General features: G+C 40.1%; 1 protein-coding gene across 7 annotated transcripts in view; it reads left to right on the top strand.

The window, feature by feature from the left end:
* Nucleotides 1-19,384, top strand: part of MYO9A (myosin IXA) — a 130,885-nt gene that overhangs the window by 97,769 nt on the left and 13,732 nt on the right. For 5 of the 7 annotated variants that reach the window (XM_044438892.1, XM_044438891.1, XM_044438893.1 and 2 more), the window contains 12 exons: nt 749-836; nt 1,375-1,590; nt 6,948-7,060; nt 8,314-8,471; nt 9,268-9,476; nt 10,470-10,586; nt 11,432-11,620; nt 12,437-12,484; nt 14,787-14,898; nt 16,191-16,252; nt 17,586-17,778; nt 18,499-18,627. In XM_044438892.1, coding sequence (XP_044294827.1) covers nt 749-836; nt 1,375-1,590; nt 6,948-7,060; nt 8,314-8,471; nt 9,268-9,476; nt 10,470-10,586; nt 11,432-11,620; nt 12,437-12,484; nt 14,787-14,898; nt 16,191-16,252; nt 17,586-17,778; nt 18,499-18,627 — 1,634 coding nt within the window. The remainder of the gene's footprint in view (nt 1-748; nt 837-1,374; nt 1,591-6,947; nt 7,061-8,313; nt 8,472-9,267; nt 9,477-10,469; nt 10,587-11,431; nt 11,621-12,436; nt 12,485-14,786; nt 14,899-16,190; nt 16,253-17,585; nt 17,779-18,498; nt 18,628-19,384) is intronic. The other 2 variants (XM_044438894.1, XM_044438897.1) reach the window with 2 other exon arrangements.

Raw genomic sequence — 19,384 nt, 5'->3', positions numbered from 1 at the left:
TGGTTCGCCTCCTGTCCTTGACAAAGTTAATGGATCAGAGACCTGTGATATATAACTCTGTGTCGTGCTCCACGGTCAAGAAATCATTCTGTCCTAACATCTTCAACATGTATAAAGGGTGGAAAATAAGTAGTTTTGCATATTTTCCAATAATTCATGTCTTTCTCAAAGTTGTAGAGTTCCTGGTTGCAGTTCTTTAATTCTTACTGATGTCTCTCTTGTTTCTGAAATTTCACTGAGGTGCCACCCATATATTTGATACCATAGTATCCAGCCGTTCAAAGAACTGGCTGGGAATGTTAGGCGTTTTTCCTGTTTAACCATACAGAAGCTTACTTGGCAAGGACACAGTCGTGTGGATAAAGCCTTTGATGCTGGTACGCTCCTGAACTCAAAACCTTATGAGCATCTAGTACAGAGTGAGCGGAAGGTGGAAGTGATTCGGATCTCCCACTCCCACTAGACAGCCGAGATGCTTCAGAGGGAGAGGATAGGTTGCTGGAGTTCCGTCAGGATTCACCATACCCTGGTGGCTCCAGTCTCCTGCCTGTTCACTGAACTGCCTCTTTACCTCTTCTCTAAGATCCATTACCTGACCTTGGAGAAGCAGCTCATGCAGCTGTTTGGATTCTAGACTGTGTTGTCCAGGGTCATGATTACTGATTTCACATGCTTCTCCCATTTTATGCAACTTTGAGTATGTATGGATCCTGGTTGTCAATCAATTTGCAAGAATTTTGTTTTCTAGTTTCAGCAAAGAATCTTCAGCACAGCAGTTTCCTCCAAAAGAAGAATATAAAAAGCCATTGAAGATTCCTGGACCAGGCAGAGGAGAGGTAAGAAATAGGTTTTTTTATTGCTAGCTCTTCTGTTTTTGCTGGACACCTTTGTAAATTTTAAGAAGACAGAACTGGTAAAGTGAGATCACATGGACTGGGAAAAACACAAATGTTTACCAGCAGGAAAGCAGGTGCAAAATTTAAGATACAAATCATACTGTACAAAAATGGTATTTTATATATGGGAGCATTGAAATATGGGAGCCCTCAGCTACAGTTTGATGAGCAGCCTAGCCTCAGGAATGTGACTTCATTGAGAACTAAGTCTGTATCCTGCCCTGAACATGTCATTTAAGCTGTTGCCTTTTTCTGTTGTTTCCATTATTTTTATCCACTGCCATGGCAATATATTTTTGTGGTACTGTCCTTCATTTTTGCTATTAAGTTATTGTTTCATTTGAAAGTGAACATTTTTAATCCTTATGTTTGCATGTTCTCAGTCCTTTGAACATCAGCAGAATCACCTTGTGTTGTTATTTTTTGTTTGTTCATTTAAAACATTTTCATGTTATCTGTTTTATCATTTGGTATCAAGCAGGTTGCCAGACCAGCCCATAAAAAGAAAGCCCGCATGGCACGGACACGCTCCAATTTCTTGACTAGAGGTGCTTTTGCTGATTGGGAGGGGGATACGGAGGAAGAAGATTGCGATGACAGTTTTGAATTCCTTCCATCCCTTGACCAACCTCCTCACCCTGAGCCCGGCTGTGCAGCCAGACTTGGGCAGCCCTGTCACAGTGACTCTGAAATGGTAATTTATCCAATAAGCAGCGTAATGGGAGCATTTCTTGGCTAACCCATGGCTGTACTGACACCTTCCACTTCTATTTTTCCCTTCTTGTAATGGTATTGGCAATGGGTAACCTCTAAGAACACAGTCACAAAGTACGTTGAAACCTGATTATGTGAAAAAGTGCTTCTGGCATCTCAGGATGGACTTTGCCATTATTAGTGTGGTTAAGAAATAGATGAAGGCACAGCCTGTACATTCTTAAATAAATCAGAAAATACAATAGAAAAAGAGGAACAGGGTTGTGCATGTGAAGTGGCAGCGTTATGCAGGTATCTGCAAGCTTGATGATCAATGGCTGGAGTCACCAGGCGAAGGCTAAGGTTAGCAGCCACACCAGTCAATGGCTGCCACTTGTAACTGTCCCTTACACAGGGCAACCAGTTCCTCAGTGACAGGAATTCACAGCCAGGCTAAAAGGTAACATGTCACTTTGTATACATAGATTTTGCACCCTGGCAATATACATTTATGTCCTGGTAATACAAGACCTCTCTTTGCACAAAAATACACATGCTACTTGTCACAATAATAGACGTGTTCCTAGGTGTTTGTTAAATGAACACGTTGATCTTTAACCACACCATCAATCCTGAATTGATGGAATTCTCTAATGTCTTAAATTGTCCAGTACTTAACCCAGGGGTTAAATCATCTCCAGCTAAAGGACAGAGAGACTCTGGAGACATATTCCTATTCAGAAAAGGTAATATGGTCTGGATTAAACCTGGGACTTCTATATATGCAAAACTCACACTTTAAGCTTCAGCCACTCCCAAAAGTATATTAGTATTTCTAAGTCTAAATAAAGTCCATAGTATGTTTCTTCCTTTCAGTGAGTTACATCATCAGGTCAAAAGCGCAAAACACTTGCAAATCTTTCTGTTTAGATATGAATGCTTCTCTTACTGTACAGTTTCACTAAGAGCCATTTTGCACATTCATTAAAAGTGGGGTGTTCAGTCATTTGCCTTAGTAAATGGATAACTTCATTCACATCTAGCATGGGTCCATGATTGCATTAAGAGATATTGAGGCTGAAAGAGAGTAAATATATAAACCATCTCATACTACATTTTTAAGCATCTTGGTTTGTGTCAAAGCTATAGAATTATCAAGTTGAAAGGGACCTAGTTGGTCATCTAATTCAATCGTCAGCTTGTTACAAGTTATTGCGCATAATACTTGCAGCTTACTAAAACAAAACAGCTCATAAATGAAGATGAACAACATAAATGTAAATGATCCCATTTAGATGCAATTGTTCTGCATAACTCTGAAAACAAACAACATTTTTGCTAATAATCTGAGCAAATAGGACAGCAGTAAATCCCTGGTATTCAACAGGAGCTCTATCTTCTCTAAAATGGGTGCAGATAATTCTTGCCTCCCTTTCACATGGAAGTGTGAGCCAAGTTCTCCATCATGCCCACATCTCAGAAGGGGAATGTGGAACTGAGTGGGCCTTGGCACAGTATTTCCTAAAACTGTCAATGCCTATATGCCACCGAATGGCCTTCTTGATTTTCTGCAACTCATGCCAATTAACTAGCCTTCAAGTACATTAGTGCTCTTAAGTGCTTTTAAAGTTTTTGGGACACTCTAAAGCTTTGGTCTGTATCCAGCTGTAGCTCAAATATCTCTGCAGTAGAGCCTATTTATATGAGCTTTCATGGTCAACATTTGGTTTGTTGCAACTCCCAACCAAAATCTGTAATGCTGTATGCAGTTAAATATGTTTGTCTGAACCCATAACCCTTAGAAATTGCAGATGGAATCCAAGGGAGAATGTTGATACGAAGATTGCCTATAAAATAAATATAAGGAAGATTGAGTTAATACAAATCATCAGTTTATGCAAAATGTAGGGATTGAATGCCTGTTTCTAAAATGTATACTCAAGTACTGTACAGACAACTAGTGATTTGGAACTGTTATGCAGCTGTGGTTGCTCCTTAGTTACTGATTTCTGTTGCTACGTAGGTTTTTCTTGTGCCTCTTCCTCTACACATTGCTCCAGTGTTTTTTCACTACTTCTATTTTTGTTCAGGTGTCCTAAAAGCTTACCCTTACTGATGATGATGTTCTAGATAATATCCACAATGTTTTCAAAAAGATTTTTTTAAGGTGCTTTTTTAAAGCATGTGTGCTTCATTTCGGTGCACACATTTAGACGATGCTTTCAAGATAACTATATGGAGGATAAACTCTCCCCTCCCAATTCCATGTGCTCTAATCCTGCAACACACAAACTAAAATGGCATAAGAGGTACAATGGTGATTCCTTTGTAAATTCTCAAATGGAGCAAAATAGACATTTTTAAAACCTTGTGAATGGTAAGTATTTAAAAAAGCAGAAAAGACTCCCTTGCATGGGCAGGAAATGTGCTGTGTTCTTAGAAATGTACCCTGTTACAAAGTACTATTTCTGTTAGCGGTAAAGCCTTTCTTACTGGGAATCACTGCTGAGAGGTAAAGGGTGCTGGGTTCACTGTTTGCTTGAAGAAATTCATCTTTGGAAGGAGCCTTGCTTGCGCCACTTTTCAAAACACTCCTCTGATTGTGCTGTCATTTTATAACAGATACCATTTACATGCAAGTACTTCTAGAGCTCATCTCGCTTGGCATGCTTTCTCTTCCTCTGTTCCCTTTGGCACTCCACCAATTTTTTCACTGGTGGTTTGGCACTCTACTTTGCACAAGGAGCTGTGCCAGTCAAACCTTGCCTTTGGCTTATACTCAGTTTCTGACACATTCTTATATAGGAATACTGTATAAATGTGCATACCTGAACATATGAATGCTTCCCATTTTTACTTTTGCATCTCAGAATAATTTTGTCTTTCTAGCCTGGCCATTGGCGTAGGATATTCACTGTGTTGGATGGATGCAATTTCCAGCAGGTCTTTAGTGTTAAAGGCTAATCTTTGCAGAGACTCATTTTTAATCAGGTGAAAAAGCAAACTGCAGAACAACAGTGGTGGCATCACTGCATATTGTTCAGTCCATGAGCATATAGGATATTTATCTTGAGCTTTCAGTACAAGAGGCAGGCCAGTCACTCACCCCTCTTTGCATACAGAGTTGATTAATTTCATGGAAGAAACAAATTAGGCTATCGCTTCCACACCAGTTGTTGGTGAACAAAAGCCCTGAAAGTCAACATTCTTCCTGTTTTTCACATCACTCATTGGCTTTTGAGTACATTAAAGTAATGGCGTAGCACTGAATTAAAAAGAAATTCTGATGAAACGGCAGCCGCCTTGTTGGTTAGCTTGACCAGCTGGCCATGTCAGAGCAGCACAGAATGGACCAGCACAGTCCCAGTCCCCTTCTGTGCAGAGAGAGTGAACATCCATGTCCAGGCAGTGATGAACCTTGCAGGCAAAATGGACTGCCTCAGTCTTTCTCAGCCTGGTTCCCTCTAGATGTTTTGAATCACAACTTTCAACATTCTGGCTTGTACTGTTGGCAGTGTGTCCAGAATTGGACGGCACCAAGTTTAGAAAGGCTGGAATATATATAGGCTCAGTTTAAAAAAAATGTAATACTGTTTTCCATTCCACAACTCTGGGAGGCTTATAGACTTGAGGGGTTTGTTATCCTTTTTCAGTAATACAGTTTTGTACAAGTAGGCAAACCTACAAGTCAGAAGGAACATCCAACATTTTACAAGGCAGGAAACTTGAGTGTCAGTAATACGTAGAGGAATGCTTGCAGGTACTCTCTTTCGTCCTCACACTGATTAAGCTTTGGAATCATCTTCACAATATATAAAAGCTGGGAGATTAAACAGGCCATTGCTTATTAAAATGTCTGTTGGATGCAGTTAGAGATGTATATGCCAAGGCTGCAATCTATCTTCTTGCTAAGCCTGGAAACTGATTGGATTTCACTAAGCTATTATTCCCCAGAAGGGAGTCAGCAGAACAAAAATAGCCGTACTGAAGCCATTCTTTCTTCCTTGCTGGGAATTAGAGAAATTGTGCAGATTTATATTCCAGGATGAATTACTGATGTTCAGGCATAACAACAAAAGTTGATTGGGAAATAACCATGAGTGACTGCTTCCAGAAATGCTATTCTGGAACCTTGTCATCTGTCAAACAAGCATTTTCTTGTGTAAGCAGCTCCCCTACAGCCCTCAAGGCAGTTAATGGAGCATGTTCCATATGGTATACAAATGTCTTTCATCTGAATTGTAAGTAAAAGTAAAAATGAAACGTGCCAGAAATCATGTTAAGACAGCAGTGTCTCATCCATGGGAATATTGCATCCTATAAGGGTAACAACATCACTTCTTAGACTGAAATATTAAACCAGATTTAGATAATCATTGCCCAATTTGCTACCTTTTAAAAAATTGTGAGGTTTCTCATGCTCTCTAACAATTTGCTGGTTGTATTAATGAAAGAAGTTTGGCATGGTATCTTCATAGGAGGTACTTCCTTGAGAGTACATGAATGCTGCTTCTGAAACTTAGAGCCAGATCCTTGAATTCAAAACATTTCCCTTTCATAGAAATTATACGTGTTGGAGGGCAATTGCTCTGTCCCCCATTTTAGTTTCTGCATGCTCAGCATACCTTTTCCATTAAATTTGCTAGGTGAATTCCCTTCAGTATTGCCCTTGTATAAGCTTAAGTATAATAATATACTTAGTATTGAAGCAGGAAATACATAGCACCTTGGTTTCACTAGGCATTTGCCCCAGTACTTTTTCACATTTTCTGCACTCCAAACCTTACTCAGTCCCAAAAGAATATAATTGCCCCTTAGACCTCTTTGTATGTGTTTCTCATGGTTGAATGTATATTTATTTTTCATACCTGCATTTCCAATAAACTGCTGGACACCCCCACTTCTATTTGGCCGAAAACATAGTTTTAACAAGTCCTTCTCTTGTGACAGCAACTTATGAACAGAGAGTAAGGCATTTTCAGTAATAGTAAAAGACAGGAGTCCAGAGGCACTAGATAGCAGCTTCTAAGAATATACCAAAGGGGTACAAAATGAATATATAAAGTGTCTTACTGGTCTCTCCAATATTGACTTTCTGAGCTAAAAGTGACAAGAAAATGTGCTAATAGCCCTTCCATGTAACAAAGTACCTGCAAATACCATTTTAATTTAGGGTTCTTTAATAAACAGGCTGATATTAAGGCAAGCCATTCATACCTGAACGCACTTTTTCATACAAGGTCTTTTTCTCTGTAGCAGCTTAAAATATCTAATCAATTGTAAGATGATTGTATCTCCTTACAGTATCAAATGAGTGTGTAGATATTGACGTATTTATTGTGTTTGTAATTGTTGCAGATGTTGCAGCGGTTCATGTCAAGTGAAGGCCAAGCAAAACTTCACAAAACAATGTCTCAAGGAGAGATTGGAAACTTGGGAACAGCACAGAAAGTTGTAGCTACAGATAGAAGGTATAAAATGTCTAGTACAAAGGAAGGGAAAGAACCCAAGTTAAACCTGCTTCTGGGTTTTTTTCCCTCCAGATTGTTTGTTTCTTACTTGTGGGCCTATTTCATGAAGTATTTCTGGCCATTTACATACCATGTCTCCTTGCTTTGCATAAAAGTATATCTGCATTTGCATAAAAGTATATGCATTTCTGTCCCCACTTCAATGAGATGTGTGTTCTGGAGGTGTGTAGAGTCTCATCAGGAGGGAGGGCTAAGTCAAGTCATGCAAAAGTGTGAAAAGTCTCTAGTGCAAATTGCTCACACTACTTCTTTAAGTACTTCCAGCATTTTCATAGGAATGTTCTATGGGAATTGAGGGGCTGGGCTAACAAGGGTGCCGCCTGGCCTAACCAAAGCATAGAGAAAATGTGATAACTTCTCCTTTTCTGTATAGAGAGGCCTGCATCACACCTTGCGTACGCTGGCATTAAATGATACCCTATAGCCAGAATAGTGTTCAGCCACCTAAGGGAATACTAGACAAATTCCTGCAGCAGTTGCCTATATGTAATGTTGAAAGTTTAAGACACACTTGAGCAGAGCAAACATGCCAAAAGGAAGGGTTCCAGCCCTGCAAATCTCCAATATGGCATTTGCCACCCTCTGCCACCCTCTGCCACCCACCTTCCTATTCCTATTTGAATAGGAAGTCTCTTCACACATTCCAGAGTGCTGATGAACATGATAATGGGGATGGACAGTGGATTCTTCTCACATGTTTTCTCTATTTAGGTTCAGAATACTTACAAGAGGGCTGCACTGGCATGAACTGGCTTAGTTGCTTGAAAAATATTCCTGAGGGCTATTGCTTTTATCTTATTGGGCATTTTGCATGCATATAGTCAAGATGAGGAGAATGTAGTTAACTGCAAACAAATGATTACCATATTTAAAATTCACCAGACTATTTAGTTGATATGCATCTTCTCCACCATGACATTTGAGATGGTGAGGTCCCTGTGTGATGCTGTACACTCCTAACTATGCATGTTGGAATCAGAACTTAATTTACCCAACTGAAACAGAATGAAGTGCTCTGGCCCAAAATGAATTGAGTAGAAAACTAGTCCTTTTTAGCTGTCATTTTCCTACCACTTTCCAAGTAAGATTGGGAAAGGTTTGTCAAGGTGCAGGAAAGAAAGTTCAAACAGCAGTATAAAAACACAGAATAAAATGTTAACTCAAGGTGTCTTTTTTTAAATGTCATTCAACAGACCTCAAAAAGCCAAGATGAGGTTTTGGGGGAAAGGGAGGCAGGCAGAGAAGAAAGCAAGCAGAGAGAAACTTGCTACCCAATCAGAGCTGTTGGAGTTGTATCCAGATCAAGATGCCTCAGGAAGGGAGATCATTACAGGTCGACATCTTGAAGAAGGTAAAATTGGGGAAGTGGCATCCTGACAATTTCAAATAGGAGCTGAAAAGGGCTCTGCATATACATCAAGCATAGAGAAAATTCAGTAGTGAGTCAAGCCTGCAAAGGTTTGTGTGCTGGTTTGATGCTAAAACAGTTTTGTAATAAGCTGTTTCTAGGAAAGAAGTCTTAGCTGGTGACTTAACAGAGTGAATGCAGCAGCCCTTTATCACCTTGCAAGGCTGGTTGTCTCTATTCACCTGTCAAGTGGTGAGGAGAATCTTGCCACTCTTTTACACCTGAAAAGAAATCTAGGAAGTAAAAGGGCAACAAACCTCATTGCTTAGCAAAATGGTTCAGGCCAATTAGCACAATGTGATAGGTTACCACTTGGTAGCTGATTGCCCTGTCAGCTAATTTACCCTGTCTAATTTACCCTGCATCCTGACTTTCCTAGATATCCTTGATAGTGTACTGGACGAAGAAGTCTTTGTGCATTCCAGTGATGTTTCTGCACACAGAAAACCACCTTACACTGAGACAGACCCTGGGCAGTATTGACAGCACTGACTGGCAACAAGTGTCCTAGCTTTTAGATAGGGTTCTTTTCCAACCTTACCTAGAAATGCTGGCAAGTGAAACGGCGAGCTTCTGCATGCCAGGTGTGTCCTCTGCCACTGAGCTGTAGTTCCACATCAGAGCCCCAGGCACATAAGGAAGCTCTGGATTTGAGGCATTAGTGTTTGCAATGTATGTCCGAGCTGGAAAAGTGTGGTGTTTGGTATCTGATGAGGCATTCATTTATTTGCATTTCTAGAACTGACTCCCCCAAGGAGTCCTGAATTGTCTGGCAGCTATCAAAGAGAATGTAAAGAAAACAAAGAGCCATCTCCCAAGGTGAAGCGAAAGCGCAGCCTGAAAATCAGCAATGTGACTATGGAGCCTGCACAGTGGCAAAATGATGCTCTTCAGATCATAACCAGCGCCAGTGACTTAAAAAGCATGGATGAGTTCCTCTTGAAGAAAGTAGGTTTTATTTAAGCATGCGTTTTGTACCTCATATCACACATAGCCAAGTTTACAAAGGATCTTTCTCAGTGGCAACTAGTCATTACACCTAAATCAAATCTCCATGTTCAGAGGTAGTGTGCCAGTTGGGCAACAAAAGCAGGCTAGAGGTGAGATATTATTCTCATATGCATGAGAATAATGGGCGTCAAAGAAGTATCTGGCTGCTCACAGAATACAGGATAATACGGATCTCATGAGTGGATCAAGCAGAGCTCTCCTTGGTTATAAAAAGTGCAGTACATGAACTGATTTCTACTGCTCTCAAATGATGTTACAAGGACTGCAGTGCAACTGGGGATGCATTGTATTTTTGTGTCCTCATGGAACATAAATGCACTATTATTTATTTTCTATACAGCCTTGTAGCCAAAGCTCTCTGGGGAGTTTACAGCAATATATAAAACCAAACAATAAAATACAGTACAAATAACATAAAATAACATAGAATAACCATGTTAAAAGAATGTAAAATTAATTACAACTAGCTTAAAATACAGTAAGAAGCACAATTGAAGACTCAGCAAGAAGTAGAATCACCAGGATGATCCCCTCAGGTTCTTGAATAACCAAGGAGATCTTTAAAGGCCTCTACACTGTCTTGACCTGGTGCCGAAAAGATGGCAGGATGTCTGTTAATGCACTGCAGGCTGCTATTTCAGGGGTGCTGCCCCTACACTACAAGAATGTCACCAAGTACAGTTCCTTATTCTCTCCGTCAGAATGGTGGGCATAATTCTTTACCAAAAGCAAGAGTACTCTCACAGTCTCCTTTCCATGTTAGGCTAAACCTGCTCCCTGCCCTAGAGAGTTCAAATTTTGCTCCATTTCTATCACACCCAGGTAGTGTTGAATTGGCTCATACAAGAATATGTTGGAATTAAGCTCATCCAAACTCTTCCCAATGATTTTTTGAATATAATCACATGTAACTTATGTTGTGTTTCCTAGATGAATGATCTGGATAGTGAAGACTGTAAGAAGGATACTCTGGTGGATGTTGTATTTAAAAAGGCTTTGAAAGAATTCCGGCAAAATATTTTCAGTTTCTACTCTTCTGCTTTGGCAGTAAGTTATAGGACTGCTGTGTTTCAAAGTTACGAACTGCAGATTTGGATACACCTAGTACTGCCAAACCGCAGTACCGCTGAATGTTGCTTTTAGTGATGATTGAGGAGCATGATAATATACTGGCTGTGCCAGAAGGGAGAAGATCACCTGTAACTGCTTCAGTAGAGTCATTCCTTTCTATAATTCCTCATCTGTAATTTCTCGTGCTAGAGATAGGACTTCTTTCTTCAATTTTGTCATAGAAATTTAAATCTAAAAACAACAACAGAGGAATGTATGTCTAGAAGGGTCAACTCTCTGCAGAGATATGATTTTTCATGCTGTCTTCACAAATTAGCTTCATCTCCACCCGATTTATAGTATGTGGTATGTATAGAAAAGGAGCATGGGAAGCAAAAGTTCATTGCATAAACTGGAATTGTTGGAGCAAGTATAAGTGTAAGAACAGCAAGTAATACTTGGAGCATGTGCACTTGTGTAGTTCATAGAATCCGTTTTTAACTGAAACATTACCATACAATGAAAGGTTTCTCAAACCAATGTATTCCTAGGAAATTACAGCCCATATCCCAGGTTGAAATTCCAAGAACAGAATTTTAATGGTTTCATACAAAATGCACCATTAAAGCTCTCAAGCAGCAGAAATCAGGAAATGATTTTCTTTTGCTGTTTTGGGGAGTTAGTGCTTATTATTAGCATCTTTTACTACACTCTGGTTTAATCATGTGTTTATATTTTTCATTTGATTCTGATTAGTCAATATGTTTTGTATACTGCTTTAGGAAAAGCAGTATAAAATACTTAAATAGACATTTTCCTTTCTTTTCCATGTTTTTTAATAGATGGGTGATGGAAAGAGCATCCGATACAAAGACCTGTATGCCCTTTTTGAACAGATTCTGGAAAAAACTATGAAGTGTGAACAAAGGAACTGGAGAGAATCACCTGTCCGGGTCTGGGTCAATACCTTCAAGGTGTTTTTGGATGAATATATGACAGAATATATGCCTTTGGATTATACTGCTGCGAAGGTAACCCAATATCACAGGCTAGCAAATGAATAATCATTAAATTCCCCTGGAATTGGGGGTAGAATCACATTCTTAAAGAACTCTCTCTTGTTCTCTTGGAAGCTTTATTATTCAGAAAGGGCATTTGCTGCTGAAGTATTAAGCACAAACCACTTAATCTTATTTCCTAACATAATTTCCCTGATTGCAATGTCAAATAGGAGATGCATTTTGGGAGGGCCAGCTAATGAAACGTGTTAGATCACAAAGCATAGTCCTCTACTTAATTGGAGATGGGCATCTCTATAGTCTGATATTCTCGTATGCATGAGGACCTACCAGCTCTGAAAAGGTACATGGATGAAGATATGTCTGTCCTCATGTTATAGCTTCCATTCTATAAGACAGAAAAAGATGGAAGTTAGTGGACAGATCAGGAAGAAATACAGAGAGGGAAATCTGTCCCTCACAATGCACAATTCAAGGGACTATTACAGTTAGAGTTCTACTATCCTCTAGAGTGTTTCTTAACCCTCACCAAGATTTCCTTCTGTCATTTCATCTCAAGCCCATCAGTCTGAGACATGGCTGAATTAAGCTCTGGGGTAATGGGTGGAATCCAGAATCCCGATGACATGGCAAATGATGGCAGCAGTGGTTGTAAGAAAATGCCTACCAGTGTGACTACAGCAAAAAGACTGGCAAATTTAAGAACAAACGTGATCTCCATGCTTTGGTACTAGTAGTTACTCAAAGAGGCAGAATGAAGCATGGATGGGGGAAGCATTCAAAAGATTCTAAATTGTTAATCTCTGATTTAGTTCCTTACTCGTTTAGGTGACCAAAACAGAAAGAAAGAAGAGAAGAAAGAAGGAACCAGATGTTGTAAGTTGAATCATTTTTCTCTTTCTATGCTTAAATGAACCTTACTCTTCACTGAGGAAATTATTAGGGATATGGAAGGAAGGTCTATTCCAATGAAGTGTACCCAGAACGCTACAACTGTCCCAAAGGTAACACATATAACTAACAGGTTTTGTTTTGTTTGTATGTTTGTTGCATTTTTTTGGCTTTTAGTTTTGGGATGTAATTGTTTCATACTGGTTGTAAAGCTTAAGTAATCATAAGATTGCTGTTTATCTGTGTGATCCATGGCTAAAACTAGGAATTGCTTAAACATGGGTCTGAAACAAAAAGTTTATTCTGTTGCTGTTGTGACATCTGGTATGTCATAAAGACATAACATGTTTTTATAACTGGTGCACCACCTAGTGGACTAACTGAAAACTACAGGTCAGGAACAGATCTTTGTGTATGATTTTATCCCCCTGCTAAGCATCAGTTAATTGCTCTGCGTTCTCTACTTTGAAGCATGCTGGCCAACATCCAGAGAAAGTCTTGGGTGCATTTGTCCTTCTGTTCAATGGGATTCATAATCCAGTTTACTTCAGTTCATTTCTGATGTTTACACAAGTAACACTGACTCTTCTTTCTTTCTATGCACTAATATGGCTGTGTTTGGATTTATTGAGATAGCTGGCATATCTAAATGATGTAGTCATTATTCCTCTAATTAGTTCATAACCGTGACTAACCTGGTTTATTTGAATGATTATTCACAAATGTTTTCATAAGGAATTACCAGGATCTGGATAGTAGATATGTTAGCATCATTACTAATGATAGAACACTGGGACTCCACTGTCCAGGAGCACACTAGTCTCTTGTGGATAATATAAATTCACTTGTGGATGTACATGATGCAGCTTGATTGCATTGCTTTATAGATATATAGCAAGTACTGATCCCTGCATCTCCTGTAAAAGCACTTTGAGTACCATGTATCGGTCAAACAATGACCTTGTTCACAGAACAGTCCAGAGTACAGGTTGAACATTTTTTGTCATTGAATCAATGACAGCTCTTGCATCATGGGTCACCATTATTTGTAAACCCTGTGCTCTGGTTTCGGCATGGATTGTTAACTACAAACAACATAGAAAGAGCACCCATGGGTGGTTGTTCGGTTTAACAATGTATAACTCTGGGTTGTTTGTGAACTCTGGGTTGTTCAGGTGTAACAATTTATAGTTAAACCATAGTGTACTGCTCGCATATAATGACAAATTACAGTTCAGCCACAATGCATACTCAGCCTGCACGCTGGATCGCTGTTACATGCAAACCCAGACAAAGAGGCATAAAGATGCTTGATGGACACTGAGCGTTGCTTGCTCCATGAAATTCTCACAGAAGCTCAATTTTCTTATAAACTCATTGTGAGTTTAAAGTCACACTTTGAAAAACAAAACAAAGGAGGAGGAGAAGACGACGATGACGACACAGTAACAGAAACCTCAGCCTTTTGCATTTGGACAATCTATACTTTTTGTCAGCAACAAAATGAGGGCACTCCATTTAGAAGCCTGTGTGTCTACCCTTCCTCCATTAATCTATTCTCCCAAGACTTAGTAAGGTCTTGATTGCAGGGAAGCAGCTATCACTAACTGCTTGATTAATCCAATATGTTTATTGCTCTTTGTGCTTTATGAGCTAGTATAAACTGCACTAGAACTTTGTATTTGAAATATGATATAGAAAAGAGGAAAAAAGCTCCTACCTGGATCAAAAGTCATACCTTGGATATACGTCCAGATAACACTACCAAACAGGACAATCCATGAGTGCCAAAAATTAACTCATAAGGCAACAGAAATATCAGTTATTGGCTTAGGCATTCTCATGGGATATTGGCCTAGTTAGACCATCTTTTAATGAAGATTGAGGGCATAAATCTTTATGTTTTCTGATATAGCCATACATTTTTGAGAGTTTGGGTGAGAGCAGCAGGGATTACAATTCTTTGCTGGTATTCCAGGCACTTGTTAACTTCCCGGGGCTTTTAAGGCGTGCCATTTTTCCTGAGCAGGCTACAGGTTAGGATGGACAGTGGGTCTGATCAAGATTTTTATATGTTGTTGCAAGTGTTCAGCATATTAAAATGCAGCTTAGGAACTGGGGAGGGTTAAGAATATACCTTGGTTATACCTGAAAAAATGTATTAGCAGCCGTCTGATTTTTTTGATATTGTTTAGTTTAGCTTTTTTTGTAGGAGTAGCTATTCAAACTGGTCTTCAGCTGTCATTGAATGTCCAACTGCTTTTTGTTTTTGTCTGTGTGTGTATAGGTAGAAGAATATAATGGTCACATTTTTAAGGCCACTCAGTACAGCATCCCCACCTACTGTGAATTCTGTTCCTCTCTGATATGGATCATGGACAGGGCCTCTGTGTGTAAACGTGAGCATGAAATATTATTCTTAATTGCTCTATTCTGTCATCTTCACATCTGTTCTCCTTTTAAAGGATATTTTCTTTCATGAGGCTATCGTCTGCTCCATCTGATTGGATCCAAATGACATATTAAATAGAAAATTGCCATTTCCATGTTGAGATTTTCACTGCTGCCCAACTGATGGCCAAGAAAATTAGTAGAAAGCTTTACTCATTAAATGAACTGTATCAATATAGGACTACTTCCAGAGATTAGTCATATTGTGTTTCCAGTTCCTAAAGTCTAGCCTGTTTCATTTCTCTGCTTATTTCTGCACTCTCACCCCATCTACATTAATGACATGAAGTAATTTGGAATTGACACAGTAGTTTGCCATCAGTGAACATTAGAAAATGGAATTGCCCATATGGAGGCACGTAGGAGTTTTTAATCCAAGTGTGGCTCATAATACTAATGCAAGGGAGGGCTGGAAGACAGAAAGGTGCACTTAAACTGTTTTCTTCCCCACCAGTCCTCCCTTTAAAAATACTGCCCCTTTTGCTTCCCCACTACCTCAGCAAAAGCAGGGTCGTGGACTGTCAAGTCGAGAATGTTAGTGCCAAGTGCTTATGACCTGACCACCAGGACCATGGGTGATGGAGGTCTTGACTTGATGCAGTGGGGTCAAAGGTGAAGGTGAAGTCTTTGCAGGTGCAAGCAAGGGTCAGATACCAGCCAGGAATAGCAGAATCCAGGACAGGTAAGGGCCAGATGCCAGTTACGTAGGGCCAGAGGTGAGAGTGAAGTCAAGAGCAAGCAAAGGCCAGATGGTGAGGCAGAACTAGGAAAAGGCCAAGAGCAGATACCTAGTAATGGAATGGTAGGACCAGAGGCAAAGGCCCAATCAGGAACAGGCAGGAGCCATGGCACAGACAAAAGAACTGAAGTTAGGGTCTGGAACATGAAGGTGCATGTAGCTGAGCAGTCTTGTGTAGCCCCTCCTGGGCTTCCGGCGGTTTCATGATTTCGACAGTTCTAAATCCTGCAAACACCAACAGACTTGACATCAGTCCTGCGAGTACTTGCAAGGTGACCAAGATTTTATCAAGTCACCAGGGGGAGACATGTGTTTGCCAAGGTGTCATATAAGTCTGCCTGACAGGTCTCTGTCACCCAGACACAGCCTAGAGTCCAGCTGCATGCTTCAAAATCCAGCAGAGAGTCTGGGAAACTGCTTTCTCAAATAGCCCTCAGGAAAGCTACAATTGAACAATATTAGAATGTGTGAAGTGCTAAGTGTTTTTCCTCCTAATTTCAGTGTGCAAATATGCTTGCCACAGAAAATGCTGTCTGAAGACCACAACAAAGTGCTCCAAAAAGGTACAGTATCTTCATCTCTAAGCCTTTTAATCAACTCTGATATAACTCTCATTGCAGGATTGTGAAGGAACTCCTTTTTAGATTGGCAGTATGAGAAATCCACATATCTATGGCAAAGTTTACTGCCAAGTAAATTCTCCTCTTCAGTTTTTCCCCAGTATAGGCTTGTGTCAGCGGTGCTTATCACACGGAGAAGACTAGATCCCTTGGGTGTCTAACTTCATGCCATGTGCAGTATAGTTATAATTTCTGAAGAGGGCAGAACCTGTGTTGCGGTGCATCTGTACAGGAGAGGGTGGGCCTTGCAGTGTGCTTGTCTCACTCATGTAGATTTCTTGTGGCCCTAGTGGCAGTACAGGGGGCCTAGTATTACTCATTTGGTTTCCTGTGCATCCAGTAACTTTACTGATTAATAAAATTTCTTTTCAGTTCCCAATACATTAGGTAGTTGGGGAGTAAATAAGAAAGAAAGGAAAGAAAGAAAGTGAACCCATTAACTGGTCAATCTCTAAACTTTTCTCTTTTCAGTTCCTCCTATGTTCAGTTTATTCAGTATCTAGTGTGCTCCTGGATAGGATATTAGGATGTAATATGTTATGTAATTAGGGTGGGCAAAAGCTTTATCATCCTTTGAAATATTCTCAGGGTTTACATTACTATAGGGCAGCATGAATAATGCTCTCCCTATACAAACTGCCATCCTTTTTCTGTTTTAAGCCTGAAAATATTTTTGAATGTATTTTTGAAGCTATTTAGACTTGGCTGTATACCTCTTACAGTGTGTTGTGAATCAAGCAGATTTGCACAGATGGCATGCATTTTTGCTGTAACCATGTGTGCTAAATATTTGATGCTGAAAGAAGCAAGCATAAAAAACTTGTGATTCCTCATTGACTGTATATACTGGCGAATATACAGTCAACTCTTGAAACCAGAAATAGCGAGGCAAAATTCAGGGGGTTGTCTTATACACCAGGTGAAAAGTTTTCATCATACAGAAGGACCCCCATATCCATGGGGGATAGGTTCCAAGCCCCCCAGCAGATGTCTAAAAACACAGGACCCCTGCAAAAGTGGAAAAACTGCAAACATCTCTAGGAACACTGGGGGTGCTCCACTCTTTGCCTCAGCATTTTGCCAGCCTCACATGGTTTGTCTCTCAATGGATGCAAAGACTTTAAAGATTTTGTGTGTGTTTTTTTAAGCAATGTACTTCACTAATCTTTGCTTCTGTTTCCATAATCATTTCTAAAAATTTCGTTGGTTCATATCTGCAGGCAGCATTCCTTCTGTGCCTCTTAAGACAGTGATAACCCCAACTTTGTTCCTCTAGTATGATCCTGAGCTTTCTTCTCGACAATTTGGAGTTGAACTCTCCCGTCTGACCAGTGAAGAACAAACAGTGCCATTAGTGTTTGAGAAGCTCACCAGCTATATAGAAATGCATGCACTGTACACAGAAGGCATTTACCGGAAATCTGGATCAACCAATAAAATCAAAGAGTTGCGGCAGGGGCTTGACACAGGTGAGGAGGCATTCTACAGAAGTGGGGGAGGGGGGAGTGTGCGAATGTGAGAGCATAAATCCAGATGATTTGCCAGGTACCTGTTCTGACACAAGTCATTTTAAAGTAGTAACCTCAGTTCAGACATTACTGCTAGTGATGATTGAAGAAACTTGCCTGTGGTTTGACATGACGTCTGAATTGGCCAACCATGCTTTGCAGTCAGCACAAGCCATGGTTTGTGGCTAACACTTGGATGCAGTGTTTGAATTGACAAACTATAATGGCCCCTGCTTTGCCTCCTGTGCACCATAAATAAGGTGAACTGAACAGTTAGAAATGAAAGCAGACAAGCAGCTTCCAGCTTTGGGTGCCTGGGTTTGGCAGCTTGGAAACTCAAGCTGTAGTTTGGAGTCTAGTGTAAATCAGCTATTATGCCTTATGTGATTCTTAATTAAACTTTGTTTAGAGCTGACCAGTAAGGTCAGCAATAGCAATGCTGATCACAACAGGGGCCACAAAGAGCTTGCTAGTTCCTAAACCATTCCCACAGAGGCATTCTTGATTAGCCGTGCCATGTCCCTGCATCATTTTGTAATCTAGTCTTAGGATGGGGGTTCTGATCTGTGTTAGTTGTTATGTCGGCATGGAAGAGCTGACTTGCCTTTTGATAATGAAAAAACAGTTTTTCTATTCAAACCTTTCTTCTGCTCTGCTGTCCCCATTCTTCCTGCTAATCAGAAATTGAGAATGTGAATCTTGATGACTACAACATCCATGTCATTGCCAGCGTTTTCAAACAATGGTTGAGAGATTTGCCTAATCCTCTCATGACATTTGAACTCTATGAAGAATTCCTGCGTGCTATGGGTAAGAAGCTGCCATGTGCATCAAATAATGCCTTTCACTGAATTTTTCGGAAGGGCTAGTGATAAAATTGCACAGTTGAATCTAAGGGAGTTCTGTCTTTTTAAAATAATGAACTGAACATATTAATTTCCCACTCTGAGAAGGAAAAATTGTGCTCTCCATCAAGCAGATCATCTCTGCTACTTGCTCTTCAGCTGCAACATCTCCTGGACAGGGAAAGTTTGGCCGCAGTGATACAGGCAAAAGTAACCTCAGGACTGCACTTTATGGCAACAACCCTTGTGACTGGCCTGGAAGTTGAAGCTAGCACAGAATACAGCAGTTCAGTGGTTGTTGGGAATTGTCCCTTTTCTGCATGTTATTTCTTGCTGAGTGAGCCTCTGGGGTTGCCTATTCACTGCTAAGCCAAATTTAAGGTTTTGGTACACACATAGATCCCTAAACAGCTTGCGACCAAGACTGAATTGAGTGCCTTCTCCCTTATCAACCTGCATAGTAACTAAGGTCATCAAATAGCATTTTCCTGATGGTTCCACATGGCCTGTCCTATTTGGACCCTTGCCAGAGGAGAGCATTCAGCATGGCAGCTCCATTTCTGTGGAACTCCCTGCCTCTGGAATCAGGCAGTCATCAACATGTTGCTTTCTCTGGTGCCTCTTAAAAGCATGTTTATTACAAGAGGCCTTCCTTGAGTGACCGGCCACTGCTTTTACTGATATTCTGGTTTAATATATTGTTTTATTCTTTATTCTTTTTA

This window comes from Varanus komodoensis, unplaced genomic scaffold, assembly GCF_004798865.1.
Source record: "Varanus komodoensis strain SLA01 unplaced genomic scaffold, ASM479886v1 scaffold33, whole genome shotgun sequence".
In the NCBI taxonomy this organism is placed as follows: domain Eukaryota; kingdom Metazoa; phylum Chordata; class Lepidosauria; order Squamata; family Varanidae; genus Varanus; species Varanus komodoensis.
The sequence above is the reverse complement of the archived record's forward strand: the minus strand, read 5'-3'. Positions and strand labels throughout refer to the sequence as shown.